The sequence below is a fragment of the Amphibalanus amphitrite genome, unplaced genomic scaffold (assembly GCF_019059575.1).
Source record: "Amphibalanus amphitrite isolate SeventyFive unplaced genomic scaffold, NRLGWU_Aamphi_draft 000183F_arrow, whole genome shotgun sequence".
In the NCBI taxonomy this organism is placed as follows: domain Eukaryota; kingdom Metazoa; phylum Arthropoda; class Thecostraca; order Balanomorpha; family Balanidae; genus Amphibalanus; species Amphibalanus amphitrite.
The window spans coordinates 175,976-190,361 of record NW_024881678.1 but is presented as its reverse complement, the minus strand read 5'-3'; the positions used below and the strand labels follow the sequence as shown (position 1 = coordinate 190,361).

At 48.2% G+C, this 14,386-nt stretch overlaps 1 protein-coding gene across 3 annotated transcripts in view; it reads right to left on the bottom strand.

Annotated features, from left to right (window-relative positions):
- LOC122384201 overlaps positions 1-14,093 on the bottom strand; it is a 29,201-nt gene extending 15,108 nt beyond the window's left edge. For 2 of the 3 annotated variants that reach the window (XM_043371314.1, XM_043371313.1), the window contains exon 1: positions 13,839-14,092. In XM_043371314.1, coding sequence (XP_043227249.1) covers positions 13,839-13,914 — 76 coding nt within the window. In that variant the 5' untranslated portion in view covers positions 13,915-14,092. Of the gene's footprint in view, positions 1-13,838 lie in introns of all 3 variants that reach the window. The other variant, XM_043371312.1, reaches the window with a different exon arrangement.
- Positions 14,094-14,386: the final 293 nt, after the last annotated feature.

Below are 14,386 nucleotides of genomic sequence, written 5' to 3'. Positions count from 1 at the left end.
ACCTCGGTTGAACATTGATAAATGGTAAGTGAAGTAACCCTTTCCTTGTGGCCTCAAAAATTCCACGGTACGTTCAAAATTATTGTTACGTCTGCCGTTTGTTGCTAAGTGGCCTTGGAACCTAGTGGGCGGAGTTGCTATCCCCGGAGCGTGGAAAACGTTCCCAGCCGGATACGGATTACAGGATTTTCTGCTGCTTAATTGGGCTATAGCACTGATATAACTTTCTCTTTTATTGGGCAATGTGGGCAAGATAAAGTCTCTGCATAGTGCATGCATGCGTTCTTCGAAGACGTTAAAGCCGGCTTTTTCTTTAGGAAACTGAAACAAATAACTAACAAACTATAATTTTTTCAGTATTCGCTAATGCATTTTAGGTATGTCAGGACTAGAGCACACCTGTCCGCGGGCTCAATGTCTTGATAAGTTAATAGCCGTTTTCACGACGGGTTATCTGGCCAATGCACCAAACTTGACGAAAGCTATACCAAATCTCTTTTTCAACAAACATCTTCAGGGCATGACAGTGCTTTAATAGAAAATAATGCCCGATAATTAAGAAGAAAAATCAGGCATATAAGCAACTGCGCAACCCAAGCTAATAACTTTAAGAAACATGATTAACCCAATTTATGGCTGATAATGTCTAATGACTTAAAAAAAAATCTGGCATATAAGCATCTGTGTAACCAAGCTTCTAAGAAACACAGTTAACCTAATTTGACAAAATTTGCGACAAACCTGTACCAAATCTGCATCATATCTACACCAAATGTGCACCAAATGTGTATCAGATGGCCGTCGTAAAAACGACCACTGTTTCGCTTCGTTTACTTACTGGCCACGCATGACTACAAACCTACTATCGTGCTCAACCCATTAGCGTCGCCACGGGGGCGGGGGGGGGGGGGGGCAAGCGGGGCAGCTTGCCCCCACCTCCGATTGGATACCCCTTGAGATGGATACAGATCTGATAAGATTTAGGGGTCGGGGAAAATGTGGTTAGTTTTCTGACGATGCCGTGAGGTCGAACCCGGTCGGAGCCTGCGATTCTACCCAGAGACATAGGCGGCGGAACGGGGAGGGCACCGGGGCACCGTGCCCCCCTTGATTTTGGCATTTTAACGTTAGCCCTATGCCTATGCCATTCTTTCCATGCAACGCCCATAGGGCCTATGGGCGTTGCATGGAAAGAATGGGACCAAAAGTCGGCAGTGCCCCCCCCCCCCCTTAATTGAAGGTGTTTCGCCGCTACTGCCAAGAGACAGAGTCGAAGTCACCAAAATCTTCGACTCCGACTCTAGACTCGCAGATGTCAATGCTTTATTTCAATCCATGTTCCTAGTAGTGATTCTCAATCACATTTCACCTACAGCCGATTCTTACTATGTAGTTGTGAAAGTGCTGACACAAAATTTTCGTTCATAGCGTGACGCGAAATCTTTGGGGCGTGACGCGAAATCTTCGGGGCCACCCGAAGATTTCTTTCGAAGTTCGGGTCTTTCCCAACTCTGGTTAAATTTCTGCGACAGGTTTAAATGCCGTTCAAGTGCCGCAGGGCTAATGCTAATGAATTTTTCACGCAGGCTCCTAAGGAACTCCAAACCGGCCTCTGAGAGCCCCACTGGTGCCCATATTCTCTGAGTGCCCATGTGGGGATCTTTGAGGACCTTATGCGTAGATCTATCATTAAGGGACACACGGATCTTTGAGGATGCCTTCGAAAATTTCTGGATAACCTTTACTGCAGCCTCTGATAGCTCAGCTAGCCGAGCTCTTGAGACGACAGATCTAGCTGACCCCAAGCCGGCGTCTTAGTGATCACGACTCACGGGTGCCTTTGAGGATCCCAAGTCCCAAATAATGTTTCTGATGTCCCAACGTAGGGTCCTTTGGATTCGACACAGACCCCGAGGGTTCACGCTGTTATTTGAGGGCTCACCCTGGTCTCTTAGCGCACGCCGCCCACACTGGCTTCTAAGGGACCCACCTGGAGCTCGGAAAGCCACATATATGTTAGATCTTTGGGATCAGGCTTCTGAAAGACCACCCTGACCCTGAGTGACCCACAATGGTCTGAGAATCCCAAGCCCACCTCTAACGGATCCCTTGCCGCTATGCCGTGCGAAATTTTTGGTTCCGTATTTGTTCACGTTTTGCAGCGCTTCCCCACGCACGAATATCGGGAGATTGTAACAAAACACTTTCTCTCACTGGAGCAAAGATAAATAGTAAATACCTTACTTCCGATTCACACTTCCGACATTCACTCTCCGCGGAATGCCTACTTCGCTATAATCAGTGGCTGTCTTAGCCCTCGCCTGAATGAGGGGGGGGGGGATCGAACGGACCCCCTCGTTTTTTTGCGAATAAATATCGTAAAAAGCGGCCGATCACAACGAAAATTTCAGTGCCCTCGAGTTTATCAATTTTACACATATTCTAAAAATTTCATGACACTGTGTCAAATGAAGTTTGACCTGTGACTTATTTCTCGAGACTATGTTTGTACAATACCGTGATTTGGCTATGTCGGCTCATATTATCCGCGTGTTTGCAGTCTTTTGTGGTTTTAAACGCTCAAACATGTGAAATGATGTTGGTCCAATGTATTATGGTGGGTGTCAAGGTCACGTGAAGGTCAGGCCAGGTGATTGACCTTTGATGAGCTCGGTTCACTTTTTCGAGTTTTACATGTTTCTATGGTAGTTTGTGGACCTGATTTCGAATGTAGCAACCATTTGAACATTTACGAAGCAGTTTTGGATCCTTCGTAACATGTTACGAATCTGTCAGTGGCGGTTGACACCTACTATGAATACCCGGCAGGACGCCCATTGGTTGACCTGACTTGACCTAACCCGACCTGGCCTACATGCATGAAGATCAAAACTAACATGAAATTCGTGATCAACACCCCGGAAAAAGCCCTTAACAACCTCACTTTACGATGTTCTAGCAGGTCCCGATTTACCCGACTATGGGTCATTGACCTAACCTGGAAGGTCAATCAACGACCCCCCAAACCCAAAATCCCTGGTGACGCCTATCGGCTTAAGGGTCAACCACCTAAAATATTAGTAGCTTATAGAGAATAAACACAAGACGTGCACCTTATCGATATTTTTGGCACAACCATTCGGCTTATATATAGTGCGTCATTGTTATGAAGAGTCCTAGTTTCCTGCAGAACATGACTTTCAAATGCCAATCGAGGATAATAAGTGTTGACTCATTTGTTTTGCGAGACCGTTCAAAGGATTGCTTGGCATACTGCATTACGGATACACACGTAAGCTCTCCTCGGCCGAGGGAAGGAGGGCTGAGCCAACCGTAACGCTTCCGTCCGATTTATTAGAGTTTGGAACGTTCGAGAGAACTATATAGACAGCCGAAATCTGTGATACCTGGCATTTGATTCGAGCCGGAAGCTTTATAATTGATGTCATCTTCAATTCAAGGCATCCACCTTTAAAGGGACTATCCCACCTTTAACATGGGGTTTGAGTTGAGATAGCCAAGTTTGCGGCGAGGTTCAGAAACCACTATCTATCTAGGTTGCAACCCCCGCGGCCTCTTGGTGTTGAAGAAATTCGTTCCCTTCATTTGAAAATGGGCCTTGTACAAGGCCCTATCTTCAACATGGAGCGACCGTTAGTGTGACGTCACCTCGTTTAGTCATTCTGATTTAAATGGGCTTGTTCGTTGAAAAATCGCTTAAAACTTTAACTTGGTCTGAACTTTGTTGTGGTGCCTACAGAGTAAAAAGAATCAGCTTTATGACAGTAATGTGGCCTGGGGAAGGAGGTAATTTTGGGCTGTGACGTCACATATTTGAAAGTTTGTGTTTGGAATATGGGAAGCCTAAGATGTTTAATGAAAAATAAATGCCAGAACCGTGTTCCTGGTCATCCAATCTATAAAGTCGGGCACAATTTAACTGGTTTTAACAACATTTTAGAAGGTGGGATAGTCCAGGCGCGGATCCAGGAGGGGGCATCTGGGGGCCGATGCCCCTAGCCTATCGAAAAATGCCGCCCCTCCGCCGCCGAAGGCGGCGGAGGGCGGCTTTTTTCCATACGTGATGAAGCGCATTTTACGGAAATGACCCGCATTTCTTTGAAGCTCATTTCATAATAATCTCTGGTAGTAACTATCTGAATTTATATTTAACCCTCAGAGTATGTCGCTTCTCTCCCTGAAGTCAGAGTGCCGCCCCTTAAAGGGACACTCCCACCTTAACATTAGTTTTGAGTTGAGATAGCCAAATTGGTGGCCATGGCCTGCAAATACCGGTTTGGGCACTCACAACATCGACAAATGCTTTAATTCGGAGATATGGAATTTCAAACTTGCAGTTTTCGGATTCTAAGGGGCTAGTGCATTGGTATGCCCCCTTAGAATTTGTGACGTCAGCGGAGATCTAACGATTTTTAAATCTTTTACTAAAACGTTTGGTAGCACGCGGTGGTATATGCTGCTTTGCGCGCAACAAATGCCGCACTTTCAAATAAAGTCGCTAGGAACAGCGGAGATCCCAAAAAGTAAACAAAAGTAAAAGTCTAATATCTTGAAAACCGGTGAATATTTTTCGATGAAATTTGGTAGATATTCGTTTTCGCTCTTTCTGAACCGAGCGACATCACTTTCGTGCCAATTCATTAACTTTTTTGAAGGTGGGAGAGTCCCTTTAATTCGAAGTACCGCTACTTAAAGTCATATTGCTACCCTTTGAAGTAGTAGTGCCGCTCTCGGAAGTCGAAATGCCGCCCTCGGAAGTCGTAGTGCCGCCCTCTGTACTCGTAGTGCCGCCCTCTGAAGTCATAGTGCCGCCCTCCGCAGTCTTCGTGAAGCTCCTTGAAGTCATTGCGCCGCCCTCTGAAGTCATAGAGCCGCTCTCTGAAGTCATAGTGCCACCCTCTGAAGTCATAGCGCCGCCCTCTTAAGTCATAGTGCCGCCCTCTGAAGTCATAGTGCCGCCCTCTGAAGCATAGTGCTGCCCTCTGAAGTCATAGTGCCGCCCTCTGAAGTCATAGTGCCGCCCTCCGCAGTCTTCGTAAAGCTCCTCGAAGTCATTGCGACGCCCTCTGAAGTCATAGCGCCGCCCTCTGAAGTCATAGTGCCGCCCTCTGAAGTCATAGCGCCGCCCTCCAGTCTTCGTGAAGGTCCTTGAAGTCATTGCGCCGCCCTCTGAAGTCATAACGCCGCCCTCTGAAGTCATAGTGCCGCCCTCTGAAGTCATAGTGCCGCCCTCTGAAGTCAAAGTGCCGCCTCTGAAGTCATAGTGCCGCCCTCCGGTTGTCCCAAAGTGACGAGATATTTCCCACCCAGTCGGAGTAAATAAGGCGCTTCAAATATTATCCAGCATAAAATTAGTTGTTGAACCCGGTGCCTGACAAATTTGCTGTTTCACTTTATCATTTTGGCGCCAGTGTTTACACGGCCAATAGCCATTCGTCTAATACCTATAGTAGGGCAGGTCATCAAGTGGCGTATTAATATGTTGGAAAGGGGAGGAGGCCAAACGTGGGAATGAAGAAGGGGTCCTATCTTAACTTTAGGGGCCCAGTGGTAACCTACTTTACCCGAGACCGGGTGTGGTTCCTAGCCAACTTTGCCAATTTTTCCCCTCGCATCCGGGCGCATAGCTCGTGAACCGTAAGTGTTACAGCGTCACGGAACAATGCATTTGATAGATCCTTGGAAGCTTCCACTGCGTTGTCCTTAGATTCGAGCTCAGTTCGACAATTTGGCCCACACTGAGAGCAAAAACTGCCAAAATAGACGGATCTTGCAGAAGCATTTGTTCCATTTCTTTACGTACTATACATATATCTACTCACTCCACGTATGGTAGGCACAGTTTTTACCGTAATTGTGTCTCTCGTATCGAGAGGCGTTAAATTATCTATAGTATGGCCTATAGTCAGTTGCATGCTCTAACCGAAAAAGGTCATGCTGTAGGTACATAAACTGATCTGTGTTGTTGGGCTGAAGGCATTACATAATACACTCTTTCATCACTCTACTATGTCTTCTTTTAAAGTTATTGTTGAATTTTTTGGTGCCTTTGGTGACCTTTCTTGTGACTTCTACAGGCTCCTGCACAGACCGGTAGAGGCCACACTGGTCACTGAGAGGTCACGCTGGTCATAGGTCGGTCTCTAAGAGCTCCATGTCGTCGACCTCTGAGGACCCTGCACAGGCTTTGGAGGCTCCACATCGGACCCTGTAGATCCTATCTCCGGTCTTAGATCCTTGAGGGCTCAAGATGGTCCCCGAGAGCCCCACGTCAGCCTCAAAGAGCAGATATCGATCTGCCTAGAGTCTTGCGCTGGTTGAGGGCTGATACCCTAAGCTTTAGGAGGGTCCAACTCTGGCTATGAATTCCTCTGATGGCTCCATGTCGCCCTCCAGGGCCTCAGTCCGACCTCTAAGGCCCAATCATGCATCAGTGCTGAATTCTGCCTGTCGAGGCCTTCAATGTGGCCTCTGATGGCCCAGCACCAGTCTATGAAGACCCCGCGCTGGCATCTGAGGACTCAGCAGTCAGCACCAATCTCAGTTTTCAGAAGACAGAGGGCCCCACGCTGGCCTCAGAGTGTCCAACGCTGTCCACAGAGGGCCCCCACACCGACCAAAGAAGGCACCAGGCCCATGGCCTAAGAGGGCCCAAATAGTCATCATAGGGCCCTATATGGCCTCAGAAGGCCCTACCCCGTTGGTCTTACAAGGCCTACGTGCGGGCTTTTTAACGCCACACGCCCCCCTCACATTTGGCCTTTTAGGGTCCCCAAAGCGGCCTCTGAGTGCCCCATGCTAGCCTCCGAGGGCTCGTTCTGGGCCTTCGAGCGCCTTACGCTGGCCTCTTAAGTCTTAACCTCTCGGTAGAAGTAGGTGTACGAATACTTATGTTTGGGCAGAAATTTTGTATCCTAGCCTGTGCATGTTACATGCGGTGTATACGGTATATGTATGTTACGTGGTGTCATTCTGGCTTCTGAGGTCTGGTTTGCCCCTTAGTCGAAATTCATTAGCCAAGACCCTGAGATACAGTGCCGCCCTCTGAAATGAAAGTAGCTCCCTCTGAACTCGTAGCGACGTCCCTGAAGCCAGTTTACCTCCTTCTTAAAGGTAGTGTGCCAGTTTTCCTGGACCGTATGGAGTTAATGGCCCAGATAAGGAGAACCGGATTTTTAGAACTTATCCATACCTTCAAAACTCATGGAAACGTCTTAAATTCTTCAAATTTTGAGTACCCCAGTGCGAAATTCGCCCCGACGGGTTGTCGGTCGTACCCCAACCACATTTCACACCACTATGAACAATAAATGCACACACTGAAATCGCTATTACCGATAGGCTCATCCAATCAAGTTTCGATAAACCCGTTCATCATCATCTCCTGCGGTTTCGAACACGCCTGTTAGGTGGTGCGGTAGACCGCGCCCAAAGCCAGGGCCCCGGTAACGTGAGGTAGCCGAGTCGGGGCAGCGTGCGCTGACCCAAGCCGGGGCCGCGCGTCCTCCCGGTGTCATGTGATAGCCCGGGGCTGCCCGGGGATGCGGTAGACCGCGCCCAAAGCCGCGGCCCCGGCTTGGGTCAGCGCACGCTGCCTCGACTCGGCTACCTCACGTTACCGGGGCCCTGGCTTTGGGCGCGGTCTACCGCAGATGGCTTCTGCTCATACTTTGTGGTGCGGTGGTGGTGCGTCGGGCCGCGCGCTCTGACTTCGGCCAAGAAAAACGCGTCAGCTGATCATTGTCATTTCTGCCACTTTCATGTGGTGAGATGGGGTCATAACTTTAGAGACGGCTGTTTCATATCAATTATTTTACATAAAATAATATTTCAAACCATAAATTAATGTTCGACAGCCAAATTAAAGAAACAATACCAATACAGGCTTACAGTTTAAATTCGACATTGTGTTGTCTGCGATTAGACAGCTGATAACTCATTCCCGTACGTCGTAACTCTATAATGACCTTTGCTTATTGTCACATGTGCGCCGCATTCGCGATTGTTGCCGACGCCTGTTTGCAGGTCAGCCCACTACAGTTGTTATAGGGGAGAGTGGGGTAAGATGCCCAGGATGGGAAAGACGCCCCACCCCCTCTAGCGGCGAAACAAAGAATCGAACCTGGAAATTAATGTTCTTAGCGTAAAGCGGAAGCCTGCCTTGTTAACTGCACAAAAATTTGCGAAGCTCAGTTGGGCAACGGCTGGCTGGTGATTGCATGTTTTTTATTTGCTGCTTTCAAAAAATATTTTGGTGTCAAAACATTGTAAATATCAAAGAAGGTAGATAATTTTTGCGTCCCTTGCTATAGTCGTGATACATTAACATGCTTGTACTGTGTCCCAAACAGTTTGTTTCAGGGTGTAGTTTTATGGCTAACAAATTGTACTGATTTAATGTTACTTCGGTACCTTGGGGTAAGATGCCCCTGCCCTGATGGGGAAAGACGCCCCCCTAAATCCGTAGGCTTTCCTTCAAGCAGCCCGTCAAATCATTTATTACATACTTGTGATGAGAGACAAAAGCCGATCTGGGACTATTGGGAGTCCAGTACGGTCGGGTGCTCCCCATGCCAGTCTCTCGGCCCACACAGCGACTTTTTGGGCGGCATCTGACTCTGAGAGCCCTCACGACGGCCTCTGTGGGCCCCATTATTGGCTCCAAGGCCCCTCACGACATCCTTTGAGGGCTCCCACGTTGGCTCCACGGGCCGCGCTGGCATCTGAGGTCCCCACGATGGGCTCGAGGGCCCTCAAGCATCATGAAGACCTATACCTAAGGGCCCCACAGCGGTCTCCGAACGCCACCACGGAGGCTTGTTTGGCCGCGCTGAACTAAGCTGGCCCTAACGATGACCTCTGAAGCCCCTTACGACTACTTTTGAGGGCCCTTACGATGACGTTTGGTGTCTACTGCAGGCTCGAAGGGACTACTGATTCGTTCAGGCGATTCACGTGCCCATTTATGTCACTTATAGTGCAGGGGGCATCTTACCCAACGCCAGGGGGCGTCTTTCCCACCCTGTGGGGTAAGATGCCCCCTTTCACTTCTTCAGGAAAATGCTTAATAGCAAAAAAAGTTATCATAGTTCAGGCACGAAATTGTGATATTTTTGGAGAAAAATGATGTCGGCTTCTGTTGAAACTCCAAGTTTTTGCCTTCCGATCGTCATTTTCGAATAATATACCAGTATAACGCCTTTTGGGGCGACTAACGGAGCGAGCGAGAGGGTGGGCCTTGCACGTGCGAAATTTCGAGGGGGTACCTCCAACTGACTTGTGCACGGCACCCTACTAACCGGTCTCTAGCGATGTGCCAAATTTGAGCACAATCGGCCCAGCCGTTCTCGAGATCTGGAAGCGGCACCCTACACGTGCGCACGCGCAAAATGGGTCCCAACTGACCTGTGCACGGCACCCTACTAACCGGTCCCTAACCGCGTACCAAATTTGAGCGCAATCGGTCCAGCCGTTCTCGAGATCTGGAAACGACCCCTGCACGTGCGCACGTGCAGCAGCACCCCAACTCTGGCACATGGATATGCAGTGCCTAGTGGGTGCCTACCTACATGCCAACTTTCAGCGCAATCGGCCCAGTAGTTACCGAGATATTGCAACAATTACAAAAATGACACCTCTTCGTTTTGCACGTGGCACGTGCATAAGGAGTCACCCACATGCATCGGGAATAGTCCAATACCTGGTAGAAGGAATGAAGCTACCCTACAAAAATTACTGCATGTAAATCGGTCAAGTGGTTGCTGAGATATAAGCCTCGCAAAAGCGTGACCACGGCCGGCCGGCCGCTCATACTCAGAAATTTCCGTTAATCTAAGGAAAGACTACGCTCGCTTCGCTCGCTCCGTAATGACATAGTAAAACCCTGGGCATCTTTCCCCACTCTCCCCTACATATCGAAAAACCGATAAACTTTTCGGCGAAAAAAGCACTATTCCAGGCCCATTTTTTATTTTTTTTTGCGATATTAGGTAAAAACAGAAGCTTCTTATCCTAGGAAAAATAAAATGGGAAATCTTTGAAAGGTGGCACACTACCTTTAACCCTCGCGGGCCGAGGGAGGAGGGGGGGGGGGCACCCCTTACGATTTTTTTTCGTGACTGCTCCGGAGCCGTTTTCGATAGAGAGCTGAAACTTGGCCTACGTGAGCCCCCATCCAAACCAGACCTTATGACACCTGATTCATTTCCAGGTTAGTTCAGGTCCATAGGTGGATAATTGTGCCGAACGGTGGGTGCTCGGGCGCAGCAAATCCGCCGCCGCCCTAGCGGTGACCTTGACCTCCACAGTCTGTTGCGGCTCCAAAGCCAAGCCGGCGTGGAATTGGGAGAGCTCGTGCACCCACAGTTCAGTACAATTCTCCAACTATGGTCAGGTCACTGACCGATGCATAAACCTCTAAAGGTTATAAGTAAACCTCTGCACTCTGCAGTCTGCACTGTCAAAAAAATGTTGCAACTTCGCAACGCCGCCAACGCCAGGCAAAGTGTCGGCGAGGATGATGACACTTTCAGAAAGTAACAAGCTCCCGGGTACTCATACTTCGTATATCTTGGATTGTTCGTACAGTTCATCCTGACATCCCCCATTATAAACCTATGGGGGAACTACTGAACTTGCTCTTTTTGGAACATATAGTTGTTATATAATCCGCCCGAAGACGCAAATAAATGTGTTTCCATACGCTCGTCAAAGGTTTCCGTGCCTTATTTTGACATTTTGTACCTACTTGTATGACGCCACAGAGAACGTCACAGAGGACGTTCTTTTGGGTCATAATCGTTTTTCGTTAATAACTTTCGACCAAATTAAGCTAGAGTCGGGAAAGGCACCATTGTGATTGCAATGAGCTTCCAAATCGATTGATATGCAACCTGACCTAGTCCGAACAGTGTCCTGAGGGGGCTTGACCTGACGACCTTTGTGTCAATCTTGATTGTGACCTTTACCGAACAAAAAGTACCCACAACATTCGACGCAGCTTGAGAGGAATACGATTATGCCTAAATTTTTGCTCTATGACCATTTGTTTGCAAAATTATTTGCCAAAAACAAAAACCCGACTTTAGGGTAATTTACCTGACCAGAGGTCACCAGTTGACCTGAGACCCTAAATTTGAATATCAATCGCTGCGTCTCGTGACGGCCGTCAAGCTCGTTTTTTTTTTTTTTCCACTGGACTGGAGTCTGGAACAGACCCTATAAATGCCGCCCCCTTAGGCGGAAAATGTGCCGCCCATGTGCTTGACTGCCCCCACCCTATCGAAATCCTAGATCCGCCCCTGGGATAGTCCCTTTAAAGGGCATTATACATAGACCTTTGCAAGATTTAAACATCGCCGTACCTATCATTTTCTACATACCTACACCCGGCCGAGAGAGCAGGGGGCGGATGTGTATTTGGAATTTCCGACCTCGACGAGCGTCTGTGGTAGAAAACCACCACTTTGGTAGGGGAAACTACTGCTGTCGGCTACAATTTGCACTGCATGTCAAGCTATTTGGCTATTGTAGCGACATCTGTGCATATACATTTCCGACCTCGACGAAAATCTCGCGGCGCTTCGCGCCGACCCGCCCCGCCCATTCATACTGGAGACCAAAAGAGATTATGAGTTCAGAGTTGTGACAAATACCTAAAGCAACCACCACGTATGATGAATACATTAACAGTTAACTATCAGATTGACGGCATGTGTCAACAATTATACCCTGATAGAAGACCGGAGGCTCTGGTTACCCGTGTAAAAATGAATACTTCAGACGCGTACCGCGTATGAATTCAGCCAGTATCGTTGAACAGATAAGGCATCGGCCTGAAAAAGTACGGTAACGATACCTAATTTTGGGTTTTTAGTCGGCCCCCTGTCAAAAATTTGTGGCGACGCCCCTGGCACGTAGGACAAAAGTACGTATCGCAAATGTTCGTACAGTATAAAGTACGCATGGACAAAACTACGCCAAGGACAAAAGTACGCATGGCAAAAGTACGTACAGTATGAAGCACGAATGGATAAAAGTACGTCAAGGACAAAAGTACGTATCGAAGAAGTACGTATAAGGTGGATTATTAAGTACGCATGGACAAAAGTACGTCAAGGACAAAAGCACATAGGTATCGTAAAAGTGCGTACAGCATAAAGTACGTATGGACAAGAGTACGTCAAGGGCAAAAGTACGTATCGCAAAAGTACGTCGAGTATAAAGTACGTATGGAATAAGTACGTCAAGGACAGAAGTAGGCGTATCGCAGAGATAGGTACACTACGTACAGTACAAAGTAGGTATAGACAAAAGTACGTCAAAGAAGAAAATACGCATCGAAAAAGTACGTAAATTATGAAGTACGTATATCGCTAAGGTACGTACCCTTGCTGACTTGCATAGATGTCGCAATAGGTCGCAACGTCGCAACTATCAGCGAGACATGCAGTGCAAACGGTAGCAGACAGCAGTAGTTTCCCCTACCAAAGTGGTGGTTTTCTACCACAGATGCTCGTCGAGGTCGGAAATTCCAAATACGCGGGGCGGATACGACCCCGTCGCCGTTTCGCGCCTAATTGAGCTACGATTAGAACCTCGTGAGGGAAAAAAGCGAGCGTGTGCACCGTTACGAGACGCGGCGGCTGGTATCCAATTTTAAGGCCTCAGGTCGACCGGTGACCTATGAGGTCGAGTCAAGTGTCCAAATATACCGCGACGCCCGATCGCGCCGGATAAAAAAACTTAGTAGCGACGGTCAGCCCTGTGCTAGCGCCTTTGTTCTAAACTGCACAGCAGTGCATAAGACATCGAAATCAGATGCGTTTTTGGAATTTGGAGGAACTTTTTTGGGATTATACCCCCCCCCCCCCCCGCAGCGTCAAAGACCTCCTTTCTGGATCCGCCAGCGCTGATGAACTGGGTGATTGTTTAATTTTATTAGCACATGCTGATTATGCAAGAACATATTTGTGGTTATATGAGGTTTACTTGTTTGTATTACCTATACGTTAATGTTATTATACTTGTATGGAAATACTTGTATTTACAAGTATTTTCGTTTCATATCGAAACGAAATGATTACAGCCCAAAATGATTCGTCGGCCCCACCGATAACCTTATTATCACATATATTTTAAAGAATTGCACAAAGCCACACAGAACGCTTTTGGCTCAACAAAGTACAAACTACGTTAGAATTCTGCTTGAGATACCTACTTCACCTCCAAATGTTGACAAAAAACACTTTGATATGATTTATGACATAAATGTGCATATGACAAATGGAACATTGGAACGTCTTACCTATCCAGGGATTCTTAGACGGTTCATCCGTGCTATTCGTTGCTTCTCGGTACAGCGCAAAAGGTTGCCTTTTTTAACAAAGCTCAAGCCATTGAACTTTCTTATTTCTATAAGAACGAAGTCTCGTCAGTGCGCAGTTAGCAACGAAACGGTGAGGATCGCGCCGCCCGTCAGGGCCTCCTCGGTCGCACCTGCTCCTCAGTAGGGAGAAGTGATTGGTCCGACGGGGGCAAGACCCACGCCTGAAGTGTCGGGTAGTAAATGATCACGTCTACATTGATGACACGCTTAAGAAATAGCAATTTTCGGTTTATATATATATATTTTTTTTTTGGTAATGGGCTTGGGAAAATTTATTTAGGTATTAACCATTTTTGGGAGCATATCGCCATGAGCTCACTTACTCACAACACAAATATCTGATAGGCACAGTGACAAGAAGCAGGTATCAGGACTTACACAGATTATCCGAGCCAGTTGCAGTGCATAGTCACACAAGGTAGGTACTCACCATCACTAAGCGTCTTCAGGACGTTCAACACAGCAATTACTTCAACCATGGCGATCTCAAAAGTTCTCCTTTTCATTTTGGCCTTTGGTCACTGGGGCGCGGCCACCATCCCTCGGGGACGGCACCGGCACTGGTCTCGGCGGAGCTCGCGGAGCTGTGTGCCGGTCGGCGACGCGACGACGAGTGAACTGACCCGCTCTCGGTGCTGGGTCACAGTCGTGTGATGCAGCACCGCCGCCGGCACCAGGGTCACAGGACTGCCTTCTGGCACTGGGCGGGCCCCGCTCGGTCCACAATCGCGTCGAGCCGGCCGTAAAAATGAACGCTATGACAGGGCAGGAAGGGCGGCCGGATCCGGCGGTTACGGTAATTGGCCAGTTTGTGAAAACGGAAGTAGCCACTAGCGGCGCGGTGACTGGCCGGTGATTGGTCGGCGGCCGGCGCGGCGGCTGAGATCAGCCAATCAGCGGCCGGCCGCCGGATCGCCTCCAAAATGGCGAGATTGGCCGGCTTTTGACCCGAATATGTCGAGGTCGACAAACGGAGAG